The sequence below is a fragment of the Lagenorhynchus albirostris genome, chromosome 18 (assembly GCF_949774975.1).
Source record: "Lagenorhynchus albirostris chromosome 18, mLagAlb1.1, whole genome shotgun sequence".
In the NCBI taxonomy this organism is placed as follows: Eukaryota; Metazoa; Chordata; class Mammalia; order Artiodactyla; family Delphinidae; genus Lagenorhynchus; species Lagenorhynchus albirostris.
Genome location: NC_083112.1, coordinates 33,140,507 through 33,165,115, shown reverse-complemented (window position 1 = coordinate 33,165,115; position 24,609 = coordinate 33,140,507). Strand labels below are relative to the sequence as shown.

Sequence of the window (24,609 nt, the reverse complement as noted above, 5' to 3'; positions counted from 1 at the left end):
AGTTTCCAAGAATAGGAGGACATGCCACAGGAGAGAACACAAAGGTTGGTGTCAGGCAGAGAGAGAGTGAGGGAAACTGGGAAGAGCTTTCATGTATTGTGGTTTTCCCAGGAACGGATGGGCTGACCAGGTTTACAATAGTTTAAACAATTTCAGTGGACTCTGGGGTGTAGAGGATGCCCCTATTTGTCTGATGCCTAGCCCTGGGAAGATTAGGGCAGGGGATTAGTGTCTCACGAGGGTAAGTGGACTTTGGAATGGTATGAAAGCAATGTCCCAGAGGTCAGCACATCAAATACAGAAACCAGAAAATGTGGTTAACACAGTAGAATTTGGCCTTGTATTATGGGACTTTTGGAATGGTACAAGAAAAATAGGCTTTGCTCAGCATTGGATGTTGTCAAGAAGCAGGAAAATTCTTTGATTGGATATCTTCATACTTGTTATCTCGGTGGTGGGATGAATGAAGCAGAGCTGAAACTCTACTTGGTAAAGGAGCAGCAGTCTTTCAAATTAGCCAGAAAAGGGAGAAGTTCAGTCATTTTTGTGGTTTGGACAAATTCTTGTTTTGGTTTTGGCTCTTTAAATTATTTCTCTGGTGTTTTGGTTTCTTTTGGTATTCAGACATGATTATAGAGTGTTTTTGTTTTTTCTTGCTTCTTCATTTTCCAAGTGACTTTAAGTGACTTTGTCTGCTGTTGATATTCTGTGAAATTGTTTATGGGCAAAAAGAGAGTTGAGTTGAGTTCCAGGCCAGCACCTGGCTGTCAGCAGCTGCTTCTATCTGTCTCACAATAATCCTACAAAGTAAGTCCTACTATTTTCCAAATGGGGAAACAAAGACTTAGAAAGGTTAAGCTACTTAAGTTCACAAGGTCAAGAAGAGGTAGAGACTTTGATCCCAGCTACTTCATGATTCTACTTCCTCCCTGCTGTAAATAATATACAAACATAATGGTTCTTTCTGAAAGTATGAAAGATAGGGGGAAAAGCAGTGCCAAGAGAAGGGGGCTGGATAAACAATCCAAAAGGTGTCCACTTTCTTACAAATGTGAATTAGTAAGTAATTCCACTGGTGCAGTGTTTTAGTGTTACTCTGATAGTATAAGTAGCTTCCTTTTATTGGTGTCTAAAATCTAAGAATCAGATTCAGGGGTTGAAGTAGAAACATTTGAACCCAGGAAATATTAACTGAGCAACTGAACATGACCATGACACTTAAGTAGGAACTGTTCACTGTAAGGAGTCCAAGAATTAAGTTCCAAGAAGTGATATAAATGGCACCTGGAAGGAACAATTCCTGTTGGAAAAAGCTGGTTTCATATAAGCAGCTTATTTACAGCATACGGCACAATTTTCTTGTATTAAGTTGATTGAATTATTCACAGAGGAAATTATTTTAGTAGATGACTCAACTGTAATCTGGCCTACCCAGAATCTGTTTCTACCCATGTTCATGAACGAGAAAATAGTAAATGGCCTGAATTTCCTGGGCCTTGTTATTCAGCAGGACAAAGAAATGTGTTCCCAAAACATTTTTAAGAGATACGAAGAAGAATTTAGTTGGAAACATTTGTATATAAAGGGTATCGTTTTGCAAATACCATGAAGACATGGAAAAATTACCATGTTCCATCTCAAAATAAAGTGTTTCCTATAAAATGGTTATAAAAATCTTCAACCTTGTGATTATCACATGCATCTGAGTTTATGAGTTTTAGCATGTTATACATTGAAAGCAACAGGTTAAGACAAAATGTACGAGTTATTTATTCAGTGCACATAAACCTGAGTACCAATAACAGAAGAGTTACGATAGTGTGTAAACGCTACCACGTAAATGTATTTATTTTATTTTTTAAATAAATAAATTAATTAATTAATTTAGTTTTGGCTGTGTTGGGTCTTCGTTGCTGCACGCGGGCTTTCTCTAGTTGCAGTGAGCAGGGGCTACTCTTCCTTGGGGTGTGTGGGCTTCTCATTGCAGTCTTCTCTTGTTGTGGAGCACGGGCTCTACAGGTGTGGACTTCAGTAGTTGTGGCATGGGCTCAGTAGTTGTGGTGCACGGGCTTAGTTGCTCTGTGGCATGTGGGATCTTCCCGGATCAGGGCTCAAACCCGTGTCCACTGCATTGGCAGGTGGATTCTTAACTACTGCGCCACCAGGGAAGCCCACTGTCTTTATTTTAGCATGTATATGTCATACAGATGCAATATAAGATAGAAGGGGGAAAACTTACTTCATTTTGAAAAAGTGCCATGTAAAGTTTAGAAGAATTCAATGTACTGTAAAAATGCCAGAGTTAACCACTTATGGGTTTATTTTCCCTAAAGACCTAAAGGATTTATGAAATTAAAACAGGTACCTATTAAGTAGCAAATTAGGCCACAGGTACTAGAGTTACTTCTGTCAGTACTTGAAAATTGTATAATAAATAAAAGGAAAAAACAAAAGGGCTCAGACAAGCAAATGTTTTCTATTAAAAACCCTAGTCCTTTTAAAGAAATGCCTGAGGCTTCTGAAAGATAAAAGTCTGAAAATAGAAAATTTAGGTACACATACATATATATAAAACCCAGGCCCCAAGAAGCCTTAGTTTAAAAGTCTAAGTAGTACTAACACAACAAAAATAACAATAATTATAATGACCTATCTGGCCTCTGAGAATTAAGAGCTTTACAAATGACAGTGGCAATTTTAAAGATTCCATATCTCTAAAATGATCATAAAGAATATTTTTGAGGTTAAATATTTTCTAACAAAGCCAATTATATCTGTCAGAATACTGTCACCACAACCCAGTGAAGAGTAAAAGGTTATAATGTGACTTTTTCATTGAATGCAGCAGTAGTGTCCAGTATTATTTCAGTGAGTTAGGGGAAGAGCAAGAAAACATCCACATTGAGTTTACAATTTTTTTTAAGATGTTTTATTGAGGTATGATTGGCGTATAGCAATTGTTCTCCCCCCTCTTTGTCCCTCCCTTTCCCCTCCCTCTAAGCAGGAGCATCTAGCCTCTTTCACTCAGCATAATTGAGATTCATTTCTGTTGTTGCATGAAATATTGATCAGCTCATTCCTTTTCATTGCTGAGTGGTATTTTATTTATGGATATACTACAACTTGTTTATGCATTCACACGTTAAAGGACATTTGGGTTGTTTCCAGTTTGGGGCTATTACAAGTAAAGATACTATGAACATTTATATACAAGTCTAAGTATGAATATCTGCTTTCATTTGTCTTGGGTAAATAACTAGGAGTGGAATGACAGGGTCATACGATGGGTATATGTATGTTTAACTTTTTAAGAACCTGTCAAACTGTTTTCCAAGCAGTTTGTATCATTTACATTCTCACCAGCAGTGTATGGGAGTTCCATTCCTCCACATCTTTGCCAACGCTTGGTATGGAGGGTCTTTTCAATTTTGGTCATATTAATAAGTGTGTACTGGTTACCTCATTATGGTTTTAATTTGCATTTCCTTAATGACTAATGATTTTGAGCATCTTTTCATTGTCTTATTTGCCATCTGTATATCTTTTTTGGTCAACTGTTCAAATCTTTTGCCCATTTTTCAATAAGACTGATTTCTTATTGTGTTTTGAGAACTCTTTATATATTATGTATACAAGTCCTTTATCAGATATGTAATTTGCAAATATTTTTTCCAAATCTTTGGCTTGTTTTCTTTTAAATTTTCTTAACAGTGTCTTTGAGAAACATAAGTTCTTAATTTGATTAAGTACTATTTATCAGTTTGTTCTTTTATGGATCATATTTTTGATGTTATACATAACAACTGTGTCTAAACACAAGGTCATGAAGATTTCCTGTTTTCTCCCAGATCTTTTATAGTTTTACATATTAGATTTAGGTCAAACAACATTTCTCTGGTATTCTGCCCTGCAAAATCTACCAACCCTGTCTTCCCTAAGCTCTCCCCTCTATCTCTCAACTCACAGAGACTGACAGGTACCACCTGGGTTCCTCCTCCTTTCACCATGGCCTTAAAACTTCCTCCAGGCAGTAAGCTGAAGCAATTGTAAGGCTCACCCAGTTGCTTCTCATCTCTCAAGAGTCACTGTACCTTGTTGCCCATGTCCAATGTCTTGAGTTCCAATGTCTCATGTATTTAGTCCAGTTCTTTATGTGTTTCAGGCAGGAAGGTAAAGCCTTCCTCTGTTGCTCTATCCTGACACAAGCAGAAATCCTGTGAACTCGAACTTTAACAAAACAGCCTTTCTTTTGTGACGAAAGGGCAAGAATATGACACCTGAAGTTGGAATATGTCACCACATTCCTCTTTGTTCTTTGCCTATAAACCTCAAAGCATTTAACAGCCTGTGAAAATTATGGGTATTTCTGTATCTCTTAAACCAGATGACATAAAAATAGGTATCAAAAAAAAAAAAGTTCTGTCTGCCCTTTCATGAGGCTACATTTTCTTACTATTGCTGTTCTAAATTTATTTTTTAAAAAACTATTTAGACCCTGCAAGATGGGCAGCTAGTCTCTCAAAGCCTTTTATAAAAGTTTCATTGAGGTTGAGCCCAGCAATCTCTGAACTGAGTCATTATATGACTTCAGTTAAGATCATCCCAATGTGAAACTAAATATGATGCCATCATAATTCTCTCAAATTATGTTGTCTATGAATCTGGATTATATAATGTGGACCTGACAATACCAGCAAGCAATGTCTTGATGTTTTTAACCTACATGGTCAGTCTAACCATGGTCATAAAATTGACTTTCTATTATCTGGAAAGAAGGAAGATGGACAAATTAGCAAGGAAAAAAGACCTCACCATGTGCCAGAAGAATCCACGCTACTGCCCAGAGAACACCCTCAGATGACTCAGAAAAAATCTCATAACATAAGAAGTTTTAATACCAAGATTTCTACGTTCTGGATGGGGGTGGGGGTTCTCCATTATGCAGACAACCTGCCCTCTTGGAAAATGGGGGCTGAAAGAGCCTGTCTTCATTTTCAAGTATTTCCCTAAGAGTTCTTTCCTTTATTTGTATCCTTATTTTTAACTTTCCATTTTCCCTTTGACCGTTGTTTCACCCCATGCTCTTGTGGGCAGAATCTCTAATATAAGCAAATAAACAACAAAACAAACAAATAGCACCTCTTTAAGCCCCATATTCTCTAAGTAGCAACCCAGTTTTTCCTGGTATTTCTCTAGCCCAGAAGGATCCCAAATCCTTCAAAGCAGTCACTGTGCTACTAGTATGTTTCATACCTGTGCTCTCAAAGGAGAGAAATTGAATGAGAAGAAAAAAAATGTTCCCCAAATATGTCTCTTTCTCATTCTTGTCATTTCTCAGATTAGGAAACACTTAAAACTAATTAGTAAGCTTTGCTTTGAGAATGCAAGAGACCCTTCCAGAGGCCTCTCTTACTGAAGCAGTTGATTATAATCCTACGTTCTTTTTTTATTCCAGTTTTATTGAGATATAATTGAAAAGCATTGTGTAAGTTTCAGTTGTATAGCATAATGATTTGACTTACATGCATCATGAAATGATTACCACAGTAAGTTTGGTGAACATCAATCATCTCATACAGATATAAAATTAAAGAAATAGAAATATTTTTTCTTTCTGACAAGAACTCTTAGGATTTACTTTTTTAACAACTTTCATATATAACTACAGCAGGGTTAATTATATTTATCATATTGTACATTACATCCCTAGTACATATTTATCTTATAACTAGGAGTTTATACTTTTTGATCACCTCATCCAATTCCCCCCAACCCCCTTCCTCCCTCTCTGGTAATGACAAATCTGATCTCTTTTCTTATGAATTTGTTTGTTTTTGAAGTATAATTGACCTACAATTCCATGTTAGTTCATGGTACACAACATAGTAATTTGATGTTTCTGTACATTTCAAAATGATCACCATAATAAGTCTAGTTACCATTTGTCACCATACAAAGACATTACATAAGTATTGGCTATATTCCCCACACTGTACATTTCACACCCATGACTCATTTATTTTGTAACTGAAAGTCTGTACCTCTTAATCTCTCTCACCTATTTCTTTCCTCCCTCCACTCCCATCCCCTCTGGCAACCACCTGTTTGTTCTCTGTATCTATGAGTCTGTTTCTCTTTTGTTATGTTTATTCGTTTGTTGTGTATTTTAGATTCCACATATAAGTGAAATCATATGGTCTTTGTCTTTCTCTGTCTCACTTATTTCACTTAGCATAATACCCTCTAGGTCCATCCATGTCGTTGCAAATGGCAAGATTCCATTCTTTTTTTTTTTTTTTTTTTTGCAGTACGCGGGCCTCTCACTGTTGTGGCCTCTCCCGTTGCGGAGCACAGGCTCCGGACGCACAGGCTCAGTGGCCATGGCTCACAGGCCCAGCCGCTCCGCGGCATGTGGGATCTTCCCGGACCGGGGCACGAACCCGTGTCCCCTGCATCGGCAGGCGCAGGGGACCACTGCGCCACCAGGGAAGTCCTCTCCTTATTTCCTTTTAACTACTCACCTCTTACTTCATAGGACTAAGACTATTATTTTTGTCCTATTAAATTAAGAGTTTGTAGTTTAGACGTACTGGTTCTCTGTAATGGACATTCTGGTTGCTTCTCCAACACCTCTCCCTCTCCTTTCGGCAAGTATCCTGACTTTCAGATATATATCCTCTGCCTCAAATCGAATATGCTTCCAGGAAAGCAGATGGCCCCCACTTGTAAGGGTGGGACACTTGGATCAGGCCTAAACTAACCCACAGACCCTTGCTGAAGTTTCTGGTTCATAGGTTGAAAAGTCACACAATACAGGTAAATGTGGCCTGAGTGTGAAAGCTTCATTTCTCTTCTAAGTGCACTTCTGGAAGGGACCCCAACCGCATCCCTGGATTTAATAGCTCAGGAAGCTGTAGCCATCCTGGGCTCACATGGGGCAGCCTGCTGTAGAATGCTTATGCCAGAGAAAGCAGAAATGAGATGCAAAGAATCAGGATCTTTCATGACAACTCTGAGTCACTAAATTAAACCAGCTGAAATCTACTGTGCTTTTGGTAGTGAAGTCAGTCAGTACTTTAGTGTTTAAGCCAGTTTGAGCTGTGTTTTCTGTTATCTGCAACCAGATGCATCTTAAAAGATCCACTGCACATTTTATAAGGAAGGGAATGCCTGTTTTTCAATCAAATTACATTCATAGAGTGCTAAAACAACATATACAAGTTTTGAATATTTTTTGCTGTCATATTTAGTAGTGTTACCATACTAAGAACTGCTATTTGGCTTCAGGTTGTTTTGTAAGAAATGTGGCAAGCTGTGTAAGTCAGTTTATTCTGTAGTTACAGGGAGGCATCAGTATGCTGTAATTGCCATTCTACAGAAGGCAATTAGTATGGGGTTAGTACCAGATGAACAAGAAAAATAACATTCAGCAAATAAAACATACAGCAAAACAATGTATTTAATAGTGCACTGGTTTTATTGATGGCAGAAGAAAAAATTCTTTCACTTGTAAAAGGTATTTGCTTAATTTATTGTATTTTTTCCCCCATTCTTTATGTGGGTTGAATTTTTGCCCCTAAAATCTGTCTTTTAGTTCTCCAAATAATAATATCCACCATGGCTCCATCTTATTCTGAAGGGCAAGTAGGAGGTCTATCAACAGGTTTTGACCAGGATGTTTCAGTCAACAGCTCCTTTCTTCACAAAGACTCTATTTAAAAAGAGAGGAAGAAAGTGAAACTGGACCCTCAAATTGACTTTTCCATACACAAGATACACTGCTGAAACTTACCTGTAAATGTGAAGTGTTTGTATAAGTATCAATAGATCACAAGTAGAGCAAATTGGACATTGTTAATTCATAAACATACTGATTTATAAATAAACTGATTTATAATTTCTATAAATCAGTATGTAAACAAAAAGCAAAATATTTTAAATAATTTTTTCTTCTAGAAATTCTTAAAGCACATCTCTGTCACTGTTAGTCCCTCTGTTGCTAGCATGTGCACTTCAGGAATTCGGATTAACTGAGTAGAGTTTAACAGAGGATGACCTAAAAAAGATGCAGTCTGCCAATGCACTTCTACCCCCATTCTACCCACCTCCATTTCCCCTTTGAACACCTTTGAGCTGGTTTAGTCTCATAAGTAATTTACTTGAGTCTGTCGCCTCCCCCTGCCTGCCCCCCACCTTTATCAGATACCACTCTAGTAGAAACACTCTGGGTGGTGACAACAGAAAAGGCTGAGAGAGGTGGTGAGAGAAGCCTTGTTTGCTTCAGTCCTATTTCAGTCTCATGGATGAAAGAATGGTTGGGCAGGGATGGGTAGCATTCCCACGGCTGCATTCAAACAGCGCAGAAGTCTTCTGAGGTAAATAGTCTCCTGATTAGAAAATAAAGAGCTTTGGGTACTATTATCCTCACACGATGCCTATCCAGCTGGCATCACGGGGTCCTGTAATAATAGCTATCTTTATGGCAATCACTTCCCTGACCTTGATTTGAAAAATTTTGCAAAAAGATGCTGATCTAGATTGCCAAAAAAAAAAAAAAAAAAAAAAAAGCCGTTTAAAAATCCATCTTTTACCAGCTACAAATGGTGCTAAAACCTGGACCTTAGAAAATAAACAAAGTCATGGTATTTATATAGTAGTTTATGCTTAGCTATTGGTTTCAAGGTTTCTGGTTAATATGCAAAACTGTGAAGACTATTCTTTCATGAAACAAATAAGAAACTAGAAATAAAATTAAAAGTGAGTCACCATTTATTAAACCACTTTGCATACTTAGCCTTAACCTCCATGGCACTAGGGAGCTTCCTGCTGATGTGTGTGACAAAGTCTTTCTACACAGGTCTGTCATTTCTCTCCTTTTACAGCAGGACACGAGGCTGTAACTTTTTGACTGGACCAGTGCAATAGCTTCTTAAATTCTTTCCCTCCTGGTGTTGTAATCCATCCTACATCCAACAGCAATATTTATTTCTTTTTTTTTTTAATTGAGGTATTGTTAATTTACAATGTTGTGTTAGTTTCAAGTGTACAGCAAAGTGCATCAACCATATGTATACATATATCTCCTCTTTTCTGGACTTCCTTCCCATTTAGGTCACCACAGAGCATTGAGTAGAGTTCCCTGTGCTATATAGTAGGTTCTCATTAGTTCTCTATTTTATACCTAGTAGTATATATATGTCATAACAGCAATATTTCTTAAGCTTAATTTTAATCATATAATTCTTATTCAGAAGTTCATGATAGCACCGAACACATCAAAGTCAAACTCTTAACATGTCTAAGGCCGTACTCTTCTGCCACCACCAATAACTGGTATCTAATTCCTAGGACTCCAATAATGTCAGAGACCTCTCCAAATGCACATAGTTCTGGTCATTTTCATTGATTAAATAACTATGTATACTTTCTCTATCCATATATGCTCTTATCTCTAAGTTGTCTGTAACAATGACGAGCCCAGGAACTAGAGGTTTTGGGTCCTCTCTCCCCTCAGGGGGTGAATCTGACTTGCCAGCACTCTCTCAGACCTAGGCCTATTTCCCACATTGCCCCCAGAGACCTCCTCCTCCACTGAGCCCTAACTCCCAGCTATCTCTTGCTTTTGCTAAGCACTGATGTTGTCCTTAGTACCAGGCTCAAGCAGAATCTAATTCCCTTTCCACTTTTGGGGAAGTATATGAGTATGTAGGGGTGGGCGGTGGTGGCGATGGTATAGAAGGCTTGTAAAAAACCTTCTTAGGATAATCAAAGAATGTAAATTACACATCAACAACTTTAAATCTTGGATTTAATACATTGATTTAAAAAACACTTACTTCGCAGCTACTATGGGTCATTCATCACCTAGCAAAGTACCCAAAACATAAAGATTATGACTACGAAATTATGTTCTTTAGAACTGATAAAAGAAAGTGTCTTAAGTGTTTCTTACTATCTTGAATAATTTTAAATAACAAAATCTTACAAAAATTTCAGCATATATTAGAATTCATGCTTATATTTGCTGGAAGTCAAATGGCTGGATACAGTGTATATCTTCTTTTTAAATGTTTAAGTTAAATGGAAACCAGGAATGAGGAAATAAAAACAAAATACACTACCAAATGTAAAATAGACAGCTAGTGGGAAGCACAGGGAGATCAGCTCCATGCTTTGTGACCACCTAGAGGGGTGGGTGGGATAGGAAGGGTGGGAGGGAGACACAAGAGGGAGGGGATATGGGGATACATGTATGCATGTGGCTGATTCACTTTGTTGTACAACAGAAACTAACACAGTATCGTGAAGCAATTATACTCCAATAAAGATGTATTAAAAATAATAAAAAAATAAAAGGCCTATGCTAAAAACCTTTCATTTAAAATTATATCTTAAGAAAAAAAAGTAATAAATATATCAACTTAAAAAAAAGAAAATAATATATTCAGTTGTGTGACAAAAGCAAAAAGTATAATTCTTATTGCTGAACCTCCCATTCAAAGATAGTATATTTAATTCTACTTCATAATTTTTCATAACATATGTTTGAACTAAGTACAAAAATGAATAAATAAGTTTTTTCAACCAAGATCACATGTGCCTTACTAATTAATTTTTAGAGTAAATTTTGCAGTGAGGTTTTTGTAGTGATACCATCATGGGACTGTCCACCACCAAAATTAATTTTCTTACTGTGAGGATTTCCATGTCAACAGTATAATCGAAAGCAAGCATCTGGGAAAGATGGAAGTTTTAGCTCAGGGAACATAGAGAACCACTTAGATTGTAAGGTTTTAGTTGATTAGGAACAATTTGCACTGTACAAGATTGTAATGTTTTAGTTGATTAGGAACAATTTGCACTGTACAGTTTGATACGAATAAGCTACAATTACCCCAGGGCTATGGTTTATAATTTACTTTTAAGCAGTGTACTCTTTTTCAAAGGAAATTTTTGATGGAACCCTAATGTATAAAACATATGAAAGACACTAAAGAAGAGGCCAGAGGACTGAGAGTTCTACCCATTGGCTACACTCTTACTCACGCCCACCATCTTCTCTCTACTTCTAGCCCTCCCTTCAACAGCCCTAAGGCACCCTTGAAGAGCCCTAGAGTCCTGCATCCACTGTCCTAGAGCAATCAGAGGGTTGAGAACCTTTGGCCTCATTTTAAAACCTGTTTTAAACAATTTAGAAGACCCTGGAAAGCTAACAGGGAATTCTGTTTTCATTTACCTTAAATAAGATTTAATTATAAGCACACTGAGCTAATTTTAAAAGTGGATGTTCAACCGTGCACAATGTAAAGTTGCTGAAGTCCTTACGTATACTTTGATTCTGCTTTGGTCAATTCTTGCATGCTACAGAAAAATGCCCAAAGTCAAGAAGTAGCTCTTCTGTGATACTGTGGGCAAAAGGTCACGTTTGTTTACTTGACAGCCTTGTATTAAGTGCAAAGAGAAACCAACGATAAGAGGAAAAAGGTGCTACACTGGCTTACTCGGGTAAATCAGAAGTCAAATAGCATCAGGCTTCTGCTCCAGGCACACTATTACATAAGGAGCAAAGGGCTAGAAAATACAGGAAAACATTTCTTCATTTAGGATGACAGAACTAATTTTTAACCAATGAAAGAGCTCTGGGGAAGTTGCAGGAGATGTAAGACTCTGGAACAGTGCTGTCCAGAAATATAATGTGAGGCATACGTAATTCTTACTTTTCTAGTAGCCACATTAACAAGTAAAAATAAACAGGTGAAATTATTGTAATAACTTTTTATTTAACCCAATCTATTAAAATATTATCATTTTGATATATAAATAATAAAAATTATTGAGTTTTTTTTCAAACTAAGTCTGAAATCTGGTATGCATTTTTTATTTATAGCACATCTCAATTCAGGCTAGCTGCATTTCAAGTGCTAAACAGTCTTGGCTGGTTTGAGAGTCACACAGTAGGGGACAAATACAATGTGGATAACAGCATTATCAGAATGAACAGCTGAAATAAGGAAATAAGGAATTGGGAACAATTTCTTAAAAATTCTCAATAGTCTTGCTACTAAGAAGAGACTAAGAAAAAAGATATAAAGTCTAAAATAGTCTTATGTGATGTATAACAAAAGCTGTAACGGGAAAACTCTAATTATTAAAAAAAAAATATTCAAAAACCCTGGCATAAGGAAAAAATAGAAATGTTACCAAAGATGGTGAAAGTATTTCTTTCTAAAAACATATTAAGAAGTAAGGTCTTTGTTCATCAAAATGAGAATGTCTTAGATTGGTCCTATAATTTGCTGACTTTGTTATATTTCTCTTCCTTCCTACTGAAGATGATTTTCAGATACCACCTCTCTTTCTGAAACTCTAAGATGAAAGTTTCTGTACTGACAGCATAAGGCCCCAAAATTACATCTCAATAAGCAGTCATGTTGTCTTCATCCAATTCCTGAAGATATATATGAAACATTTCCTCTTTCTTAAAAAGGACTGAAATCAATTAAACAAAAAATAAACTCAATTACCCAGGTTGATAATTATTTAGTCCTTTGTTTTCTTTCATCTTCTTCCTGCTTTCAAACCTATAGTCATTTCACTGATTGTCATCACCTCCAATAGAAAAGAGTAGGTATAGAGAAAAAAGGGGATTAGGGATAGCATTTGCAGGGAACGGTTTGGAGAAAAAGTAGTTTGTAACTATGGTATTATCTTAAGTACTTTATAATTGAAAGTAGTTTTAAAACATTAGTTTTCTTCTATTACAGGCAAACCCCAGAGATACTGAGGGCTCAGTTCCAGACCACCACAATAAAGTGAATATCGCAATAAAATAATCACCCTAAGTTTTTGGTTTCTCAGTGCACATAAAAGTTATATTTACACTATACTGTTGTCTATTGAGTGTGCAATAGCATTATGTCTAAAAAGCGATGTACATGCCTTAATTAAAAATACTTTACTGCTAAAAAGTGCTAACCATCATCTGAGCCTTCAGTGAGTCATAATCATTTTGTAATAGTAACATCAAAGATCACTGACTACAGATCACCATAACAAATATAATAATAATAATAAGTTTGAAATATTGTGAGGATTACCAAAATGTGACACAGAGACAGAAAAGTGAGCAAATGCTGTTAGAAAAATGGCACTGATAGAATTGCTTGATGCTGGGTTGCCAGAAACTTCTAATTTGTAAAAAATGCAATATCTGTGAAGTGCAATACAATGAAGCACAATAAAATGAGGTAGGTCTATATGAAATATTATATATATATAAAATATTCATATATTATTATATATAATAATATATTATATATAACTGGACTTATATATTTAACATGATAGTATCTTTCTTTACATGGAAAGCTCCTCACAATGTCAACTTTACCTTCTCACATTAGGTCCGAGCCCGGGGAGGTTGGTAGAACTGCTGGGTTGGCCGAGTGGATCGTCTTGGCTGGCCATCACCTCCTCTACGGAATTCAAGAGTTTGGTCATAGGTGGCTTCTTCTTCCTATTTGCAAAGAGTAGTGATTTAACATGTTCAAAACAGTTCCAAGTTTCCTACATTAAATACATTTTATGGTCCCCATTTTGATATACCCTCTTAGAAGCTGCCCTGGGATTCACATCTGTCAATTTTTATAATAGTAGGCGGCAGGGGAAAGAAAAAAAAAGGCAAGGACATTGTTAAAACTCTTTTGGTCCTTGTTAATAGTAGGATGAAATTTATAGTAGTAACATTAGAATCAAATTTAATTCTAGAAAAGGAAACTATTTCCACATAATATTATGGTTACCTCCTCAAATGACTTGACACAATGTGGTGAAAACACAGAAAAGTGAGCAATGTAATACAAATTTAATTGAATATTTGGGCTTCTAAATATTTCCAGGTATTTATCATGGAAAGGGGTTTTAGTAAGATATGGAAAAGGGATTGAGGAGCCAGAGAATGTTCACCAGCTGTTTGTCCTCATCTGATGAAATCTCCAACATCGTTAAGAACCTTACATCTAGAGACAGGAAAAAAATAATGGATTGGAATGAGGAGAGAAATACAATTTCCATATAAAGAAAGCTTCATGCAAGACACAGCAATCGCCACAGTAAGACGCAAACTGTTTTCTTCTCATATTCTTTCTTACTAAGGGGGTAGAACCAGCAACTCAAGGAATGGCATGGATAAATTAGTATAAGCAGAATAAACAGCAGAAACAGTATAGTTAATTACAATATTTGAAAAGGACTTAGAAGCAACAGAAATGTAGCCAAAAGCCACACTGGTTTCTTACTGAGTGCTGCCACCCTGTTATTTTAGTGTTTTAAATTAATGCAGCTGTGAAGTATGTTCCCTTCATAGAAAAAAATTGGCTCTCATTTTTGTTTATGAAAGAAACAGTATCTATTTCAAAAGCAGAGTTTAAATTCCAGCTGAATTATCAGAGCACAATAATTTGCATGATTTAGGAAATTTATCCTATTTCTTCCTATTCCTCCTTAATCGTTGAATCTTCTGTCCCAAAAGATTGCTTTCCTTTGACCCTAAAAGCAAATGGAGTTATATGAAAGACTGAGTTCTATTCTTTAATTTTTACAGATCAACTATTGCAATTTTACTTGATGCAAGTAGAAAGATGCTATGATAATTTGATCAAATCCTATTATTTAGAAATGATATTTCATATTTGGCACGAACATATCATTCATTAATAGGCATTCTCCACAGTATTCTTAAGAACTGTTATCTCCATTTTATATAAAGGACACTGAAGTCCAGGAAAGCTTTGTGACTTTGCCCTAATACTTCGAAGATAAATCTGAGTTTTGATTCAGACACTGCTATTTAAATCCTTACGTCTCAGTCTGCATGTAAAAGAAATAAACTAATTGCCCAAAATTAATGATCACCCTTAAGGGGCCATCATCACCTAAATAAGAGAATAGAGAAATCTGACAATACATCTGTCATAACTCAATAACAACATTTTAGAGACAAACTTCCAGATTAGTTCTCCTTTCTCTATGCCCCTTTCATTAATAATCAATCTCAAAATGGTTAGAAGTATCAGATATTATGTCTATAATTTAGTAAAGCAATCAAGATGCAGGAAGAAAAATTAAAGTGCTCAGAAAAGAAGAGAAATATTTTTTTATTAATATGGTCACTGCTCTGAATGATTATTGTCAAATCTTATAGCTAAATTTGAAAAGAAACTATTTTTATGATATATGACATTTGCAACTGTGCATATTAACTGAGAAGGATAAAAATGTTTGCTGCTGTAGAAGGTGAAGTAATTATTCTAGGAATTAGAATGGAATATTATTATTCTCCACACCCAGCTGCAAAACTGGTTAGAGGACATCTAAAAACCTATATACTTTATCAATAAAATATAGTATTAAAGGTAGGACACTACATTTACTGAGTGAGTGACCTTGATTTATATAATAAATATGCCATTGCTATTTGAAAAACTATCTCTATTGTTTAAAAGAATCTCAGACTATACTAGCTATAACCGATTACATGGTTTTATAGAGATGACCAACCATGAGATTTCTTTGACATTATTTGATGTCTTCACAATCATTTTATACAAAATGGAAGCAAAAAATAAAAATAATTCTGACAGCTTGGTTTTCAGTTGTCAAAGGCACAATCTTGCTTTTTTAACTTTGAAATATTCTTCCCACAGAGTAGTCGGGGGCAAACCTGGTTACCCACAAAAATCACTTCATACAGTTTAGAGCTAGTAATTTTTAGCACTGAATGAGCACCCCTTTCCATATAACACACAGCTCAATTTAATAGATCAGTTTATTTGGAGTCATCTTTGAATGAAATTTATACCTTTATCTTCTTCCTTTAGTTTCACTACTCTGTAACAGCTTTAGAACTAAAAAAAAAAATTAATTTCACAGTTCGTGAACATTTAAAAAAAATCTGACAGTATTTTGAGCTGGCACAGTCCTGGAAGGCTATCTGGTCTGTCCCCTTAGATTTGACAGATGAGGAATCTCTAAACCCAGAGAGGTGATTTTCCCAAGTCACAGAGCTCACTAGAGGAAGAGGCCAGACCAGGGCCATTTTGTTTCTAACTCAGACAATGTTCTTTAAAAGATTGGTGATAACGTTCACAAAAATGGAACTGACCAATGCCATCTTCAACAAAGCTTTTGAGATTTAGAACCATTTTATTGGGACTCAGATTTTTGCTCACCATGCTATCAGATTTACCTGGTTTTAAAATACCAAATAAATAATATTCAAAATGTGCCCTCTTTTTATGCCAATATTTAGTAGTTTATTACTCCTTTTAATGAAAAGATACATATTCAATAATCATTGTGACACCAAACATGAATGAAGTGATATGTTGAAAGGAAAAAATGAGTCATAGCACCAATGCAAAAAGGAGATACACAACTTCACCTATAAAACACATTTGACGGGTCACAACTACACCTTTCCTACATATCATTTTTAGTCTCTCAATAGCACAAACTACATCTTGAGTGAGAATACAGACAAATACATTATTTCCTCATTTATAAATGAGCTGTTGGAAAAGCTCATTGTAAATCAGTTACTTCGAGCCTGGAACATACTTCAGTAGGAGGTGTGAAACACATTTAAATACAGGTCAGGTTCTCTGTTCCACAAATTAAGGTGATGTGCAGATAAGCATATAAACCACCACTCTAAAGAAGGTGGTGGATCTGGTGGTTCTCAACTGGGAGTGAGTTCCCTACCCCACAGTGTGGGGGCAGGGGAGGTAGCCAATGTCTGGAGACATTTTTGGTTATTACAAGCTGAAGGAGTAGGTGGGGGGAGTTGCTACTACATCCAGTAGGTAGAGGCCAAGGATGCTCTCTAGGCAAATGGAGGAGGAGGAAACTTCCTATTCCTAAGTGCCAGGACAGCCTGGAAAATAATTCTGAAATTCAGGAAGTTTGGGTTTGCCACCCTTTCCCTTTTCCTTTTCGGATATTTCTTCTGCCTCTGTCTCTAATGCCTAAAAGCTGCGTTTATGGAACTTCTGTGGGGAGGTCTCTATTCGCTGACAACACTATGTTTTTCTCTGCTTCAGCAACATGTTCATACTTACTTAACTTACTGAATTGCCTCATCTTACATTACCATTTCTTCAGCATTTTTGCACAGCAATGACTTTGTAAGGAGAAAACGATTATTGATTACTGGTGGGAGTAGGGAACAGGGATGGCAATTCTCTTCACAAAAAACTTGGAAAAACTAACTGATATTGTCACCTCTAATAGCTACTTTGTGTGAAATTTAATAAAAATTTTTCTAGTCAGTTCCTTTTAACAATTTGCACAGTAGTCACAAAAACACAAGCCAGCATACAAAATGTATACAACGTACCCTCAACAATAATCCTTGAACTCTGAATATTTTGAACACTGAAATCTTAATGAGTACATATCTCCTTGAGTGATTCACATATGAACTACTTATGAATTTCCAGACCACCTTTGCCTGTCTGGTTAACTTGTGTAGTCAGTTTATAGAAATAGCAACTAATTTTAATATAAAACCTAAGCAAACAATAATTTTAAAGACAAACCTGCTTTCCCAAAACATCATGTAATAAAGGCAAAATAGGGACAGTAAAAAGATCATTGGTTGCCAAGGGTTAGGGGGGATGGAGGGATGAATACGCAAAACACAGGAAGATTTTTAGGGCTGTGAAACTATCCTGTATGATACTATTATGGTAGATACATGTCCCAATACATTTGTCCAAACCCAATGCACACCATGAGTGAACCCTAATGTAAACTATGGGCTCCGGAAAATAATGATGAGTTAATGTAGGTCTATCAATTGTAACGTATGTACAACTGATAGATGGTGAGGGATGTTGATAAACGGGAGAGGCTATGCATGTGTGGGGGCGAAGAGTATGTGGGAAATCCCATACCCCTCTCAGTTTTGCTGTGAATCTAAAACTCCTCTATAAAATAAAGTCTAAAACAAACAAACAAAAAAACAGGCTGTAAAGTAGGCCACATCAGTGGGATACTTTGCGCCTCATATATTGCTGATGTGGTAGATATTTGATGAAATATTTGTTGACCTGCCTTATTAAAATGGCACATTTTGATCCATTCAGAGTCTTCCTGTGGTTATCCATAACTAAAATATGAGAATTAAATTTCTTTCACCCTTGGGATGCCATCAGCATTAATTAATGTATGAAAACCACTTTGAAGATTATTGAGCTCTCTGAATTGGCTCTAGGTTGTATATAGTTTTGAGTATACCTTGGATATTCATAACATTTCCTCTTGGTTTCCACTGGAAAACTCTGACCTTTGATTTTACTTTTTAGTCCAAGTAATGAAATAAAGTACCTCTGCCCCATTCAAAAACAAAAACAAAAATTCATGTAATGGATTCCAATAGTAGAACTTAAAATATTTTAAGTAATCTATTTTAGATCAATTATACTAATATTCTATTATATTAGAGCAACTGAAAATTGGATAGTAATAAAGTAATTGAAGATTATGGATAACAGCTGTGCCTACAGGAGTCAAGTATTATGATTAACACTGAACCTTAGTTTACCAATTATTCTTGTTTAAAAATATATTCCAATTCCATATTTACAACTCCACCACAAAATAAACTGGGTCTGTCTGTGGTAGCCTGGAACCACAGACTACAAAACAGATAGTTTCTGTAAAGAACAGTTAGTCCAAAAAACTAAGAAGCTATAATTTGCTCAGGTAATTAGTACCATAACCTGAGTTAGTAGGTCTTCTGATTCATAGTCCTGACTGCCCTTCACACTATGCCTCCAAGTAATGAGGACAAGAAATACAGACACAGTGAATGCCAGAATTGGAAGAGGATTTGGGGATAATCTAATTGAGCAAATTTAAATTTTAAAAATCATCATCTATTTTTGGGGTAAATGTGACACTCTTCTTTCAAATGAAACTTTATACAGAATTCCAATATAAAATAGATGGGCTCAGGTTACAGTGGGTGTTTTTACATGTGTATGTAAGCAGTATCCCCTTGGCTTTCTCTTCTTTAGTTCTTCCAAGTTCTGTAACCCCTAAAGCACAAAAACTAAAACCCAACCTGGTTCAACCTCTGCTGTACACTAGGAACCAGCTAGGTTGAGTGGTTTGATTAATATAAGAAAATGAACTGCTGAAAGAACAGGAACGGGAACACAGGCCCCTGACTCAGTTCAGAGACCGCTGTCTTTGCGTTTTATCACAGGGAAAATCTAAACCCTGCTTTTGACTTCTATGAATTAGATTTCTCATTTGACAATACAAACTCACCTTCTATACCTAAATGGGGAAAAATAAAAATCTCAGCCTTCATTAAACATAAGCAAAATAAGCAAATTTTATGCTAATAAACTAATTTATCTTTTTTTGAAACTTTGAGTGAAATAAGATACCATTTTAGAATAAAGTGTAATGCAGAATTATAATCCCTCTTTCCCGCAGAGCAGCTCTAAGATAATCTGTTTAATATACCACATCCGGTAATAATTTATTTTAACCAAATATTTTGTGGCAGAAAAAAACCCCACACTGCTACAAGTAAAAGAATGAAATTAGAACACTCCCTAACACCATACACAAAAATAAACTCAAAATGGATTAGAGACCTAAATGTAAGACCAGACACTATAAAACTCTTAGAGGAAAACTTTGGAAGAACACTCTTTGACATAAATCACAGCAAGATCTTTTTGATCCACCTCCTAGAGTAATGGAAATAAAAACAAAAACGAACAAATGGGGCCTAATGAAACTTAAACGCTTTTGCAAAGCAAAGGAAACTACAAACAAGACGAAAAGACAACCCTCAGAATGGGAGAAAATATTTGCAAATGAATCAATGGGCAAAGGAGTAATCTCTAAAATATATAAACAGCTCATGGAGCTCAATATTAAAAAAACAAACAACCCAATCAAAAAATCAGCAGAAGACCTAAATAGACATTTCTCCAAAGAAGACATACAGATGGCCAAGAGGCACATGAAAAGCTGATCAACATCACTAGTTACTAGAGAAATGTAAATCAAAACTACAATGAGGTATCACCTCACACCAGTTAGAATGGGCGTCATCAGAAAATCTACAAACAACAAATGCTGGACAGGGTGTGGAGAAAAGGGAACCCTCTTGCACTGTTGGTGGGAATGTAAATTGATACAGCCACTATGGAGAACAGTATGGAGGTTCCTTAAAAAACTAAAAATAGAATTATCATATGACCCAGCAACCCCACTACTGGGCATATATACCCAGAGAAAACCATAATTCAAAAAGACACATGCACCCCAATGTTCATTGCAGCGCTATTTACAATAGCCAGGTCATAGAAGCAACCTAAATGCCCATCGATAGACGAACGGATAAAGAAGATGTGGCACATATACACAATGGAATATTACTCAGCCATAAAAAGGAATGAAATTGGGTCATTTGTAGAGATGTGGATGGATCTAGTGACTGTCATATAGAGTGAAGTAAGTCACAAAGAAAAAACAAATATCGTACATTAATGCATATATGTGGAACCTAGAAAAATGGTACAGATCAACCGGTTTGCAGGGCAGAAACAGAGACACAGATGTAGAGAACAAACGTATGGACACCAAGGGGGGCAGTGGCAGGGGTAGTGGTGTTGGTGTGATGAATTAGGAGAGTGGGATTGACATATATACAGTAATATGTATAAAATGGATAACTAATAAGAACCTGCTGTATAAAAAAATAAAATTTAATTAAAAAAAACACACTGATTCAAGACAAGAAACAAAATCGGATTCAAAATCTAACTACTAAGCAACTGGTCCAAAATGCATGGCTGAGAATATAATGGGTTTTTTTTTCTTCCTTTCACTGCCATTTTAATAGAAAAAGAATATAAACTTCTATATTACAAAATATATTTCATATTTTTTTCAATAGAAACTTAAAAAACACTAACTTTATAAAATAAATGGATGTTTAAAAGCAAATTCCGGATGGTACTGCATCAATGTGGGGAAAAAGTGTATTAGGGTACAAATACCCATTTGACTATGGGTACAAAGTATCAGTGAATACAGAGAAGAAATTCCAAGTGAATAGTGTTCTGACCGTTATGATCTTTTGATCTCTATACCACCTCACTTATGATTCAGAGGCTGATCTGCGGATCAGTTCCCCCAAATAAGCAGTGATTGCCTTCAATCTATTATTAAAGTTTTGTTCTATTTCCACTTGCCCTCAGGCCCAGCCAAGGACGCCACCTGGTCAATATTAGCATTTCTTGGAAGAAAATAAATGATATTATTAGTGATCTTCTGGGAAAGTCTGAAAAGTTTCTAAGCCATCAGGAGACATCATGGTGCTGATGTTGAAGGTCTCGGCGGTGGTGTAGTGTGGTCCTCCCCAAGGAGGGCTGAGAAACACGACATTAGCCTTTAAACGAGAAGCCAGCTGCAGGAAATCTCCACAGATGAACTCAATCTTGTCTGCTACCCCATAAATTTCTGCATTACTGTGAGCAAGATCGATCTTAACAGGATCAATATCAATGGTGATCACTCTCTTTCCTGTTAAGGCAAACTGAATGGTATTTCCTCCAACTCCACAAAATACGTTGACTACGGTGTCACACTGGAAGGACGGGCTGACCCTGCCAGCAATGTGCTCAGCGATCTCGGGTGTAACTGAAAACCAGCCCTCTCTGTCTAATTTAATCCCATCGTCAAAGCGGGAGAAGAGCCTGTATCTCTGGGCCCAGTACTTTGCCAGCTCGGGCACAGCAGTGATCTCAGGAGGCAGACCAATTCCCTTTCTGTTCTTGCTCTTCTTCTTCTTCTTTTTATTTTCAGCTTCAGCTTCTACCTGAAGACGGTCTGGTGCAGCCTGGGTGGGGCAGTCACCCTCATCTGTCACTGCTGCTTCTGTGCTGTCCCTGTCAGTTTTCTCTGTTCCCACTTCCCCAGCTGAAGACATGGCACGACGCTTTCCAGGTTCTGGCTCACTCGTCTCCGGTGGGTCATCCCCTTTTTCAACAGACACTTCTTGTTCCTCTGAACCACTGCTTGTGCAAGTATCTTGAACGTTGTTATGAGAAACTGACTCCTGCGATGCTTCCTCATCCATTGGTTCATTACCCATTTTAGGAATTTTTCTACCTTATTCAAAGTTTTGCTTTTCTTGAAAAGAGTTTTTCCTGGCTCTTCAGTGAAGAAGATGTGTTTGTTTTTCATATTGATTTGTCTTCTTATGTCCAAGTACTTTGACTTGTACTTCACATTCTTGTGTGGATACCTGACCCGCCGGTGACTGAAATTTGAAATTCCACCATATTTTTGTCCTGAGCCATGCTTGAATCCTAGAGGGGAACCGTCGACATCAAAGTCTGAATCCGGGTTTTCATCAATGTCCAGTTCGTGGCTCCTCTTGAATTTGCTTGGCTTCTGTTCAGGTGGATCTTTGCCACTCTCATCTCCATCAGTGCCGATGAGGTGTGGTCTGTCTGTGATTGTGTTTGCTTCTGATGACTCTTGTGAATCCTGAGCTGGTTGGCTTGTGCTTCTGTTCCCAGACAAGCTGCTTTCCTTGCTTCCTCCATTACATGGTTCACTTTGGCCCTAAGCAAGGCATTCTCTTCTGCTGTCCGTCACAACTCACAGAGGGATCTAATCGGCTCTGTTCTACATCCTCTGAATTCAGACTTATATTACTAAGTCCATCAAGAATTTCATTATGATCTTTATCACTTGAACTAGAGCTTTCGCTATCCATTGATGAAGATGGAGAAGAAAGTTCATCTGCTTTCGTGCGATTTTCGTCTTTCTTGTTGTCAACTACTGTTTTAGACACACAAGTATCTGTATCACAGCTTTGTGAAGCATGAAAAGTCCAACCCTGAGCTTCCCAATACTGAAACTGTTCCAAATAATACCAATACAGTTGGCTATAATGCTGCTCCCATTCCACCTCTGTATTAGGGATGTTCCAGGGTTCTGAGGACGGCGTCTGACCTGCATGCTTTTCTTGCCATCTTTGCCACAGCAGTTCCCCCCGGTATTCCTTCCAGTACTTCTCCCAGAGCTCCGTAATTTCCAGCTTTGGAGATAACGTATTTTCAGCAGGAAGATTCTCACCTTCAATGTCTTTTTTGGTTCGAAGTTTATACCTTCTGGTGTTCTCATTCTCAGATGAAGATGGATCATCTGAATCTGAAGCCAAAATGTCATCTTCCTCACATTCTTGTCTCCAAGATTCTCTCTTAATTTCATCTAAGTACTTCTTTTGATGTTTTTTCTCTTTTTAAACTTTGTTTCTAGTATTCATAGATACCTCAAAATTCTTATGTGCAGACACCCTACCACACTGAAGTGGCAGTCCCATACTTCTCATGAGTTCAGCCTCAGAATCAAGTTCACTTTCATTTGGGCCTACATCTTTGCTGTCACGTGACTCTGCAGTGCCCTGGGGACGACCACCTTCTTCCTCTTCTGTAGCTTGCTCTCCTGCACTGTTGCCATCGTCTTTAACGTAGTAGCCTTTTAATCCCAAACTGCACAATTTCCGATCTTCCACAAACGCCCTGGAGCAGAGGCAGAGGATGCAGGAGCCCTCCCGCAGGTCTTCAAGGAAGAGACACATCTCCACCCCTGAGCTCCACTTCTCGCAGTACGTCGTAGTGCCGCAGAGGAGGCGGCCACGCGGCAAACGGCGCCGGAAGGCCTCCCAGCCGCTGTTCCGCTGCTGGGGACCGAGGGGAGGACTGGAGGCGCGCCTGGCTGCCAGGGAGGAACGGCAATACAATGTTTCAGGAGAACTCTGAGACATTTCACTGTGTTCTGATATTCTCTTTTTAGAAAAGAGGATATTCTCTAAAGTTACATAAGAATTAGGTAAGGATTATTGATGATTCTATCAGATACTAGGAAATCATCTGAATCCCTACCTCAAGGGTTTTATTCTGTACTCTGCCAACTAAAGCACTACCTAAATAAGACAACTAAACTTTAACATGGAAGAAAACTGGATGTTTCAATGACAGTTAAAGCAAATACAGTACTATCCACCATTGTCTTTCCTCTAACATCATTAAGATCTTCTACTATTTAATACAAAGTAAACAAGCTATTTTTGGCAGCTTAGACACTCAAGAAAATGCAACTCAACATCAAAAGGCTGCATCCATATTTCAACTAGGAGAATATAATACAAAAAAGAGACTAGAAAATGTCACCCTTTTCAAACTTCAAATAATAAAAGTACTGATACTCTTCCATTCAAAAACACACCCAACTTTCTTTAAAACTTGGAATAGAAAAAAGGGGAATGATTATTCTACTATGTGCCTGGCATTTTATCTCATTTAATCCTTGCAACAATGCTTTGAATTACTTAATCTCATCCTTCTACAGATGAACAAGCTAAGGCTCAGAGTAACTTACCCAAAGTTATGTAAGTGGCCATGCTTCAATAAGACCCCTGGGCTGTCCACTCCAAAGTTCTTTTCATGGCATCACATAGTGTATATTTTACATTTCTTGCTTCAGACAGTTTTGCTTATTTTTTTCTAA

The 24,609-nt window shown here is 37.0% G+C and overlaps 2 protein-coding genes across 9 annotated transcripts in view; both read right to left on the bottom strand.

The window, feature by feature from the left end:
• Positions 1-7,471: 7,471 nt before the first annotated feature.
• TDRD3 (tudor domain containing 3) overlaps positions 7,472-24,609 on the bottom strand; it is a 201,138-nt gene continuing 184,000 nt past the window's right edge. For 7 of the 8 annotated variants that reach the window (XM_060129155.1, XM_060129159.1, XM_060129156.1 and 4 more), the window contains 2 exons: positions 13,391-13,516; positions 7,472-7,711 (listed from right to left, as the gene is read on the bottom strand). In XM_060129155.1, the coding sequence (XP_059985138.1) occupies positions 13,400-13,516 (117 nt within the window). In that variant the 3' untranslated portion in view covers positions 7,472-7,711; positions 13,391-13,399. Of the gene's footprint in view, positions 7,712-12,524; positions 12,610-13,390; positions 13,517-24,609 lie in introns of all 8 variants that reach the window. The other variant, XR_009536768.1, reaches the window with a different exon arrangement.
• LOC132508843 (trimethylguanosine synthase-like) lies at positions 21,188-23,704 on the bottom strand. The gene is given in 5 exon segments (XM_060129227.1): positions 21,188-21,285; positions 21,288-21,378; positions 21,380-22,179; positions 22,182-22,684; positions 22,686-23,704. Coding segments are annotated over 5 exon segments (2,487 nt in total). The 5' UTR covers positions 23,681-23,704.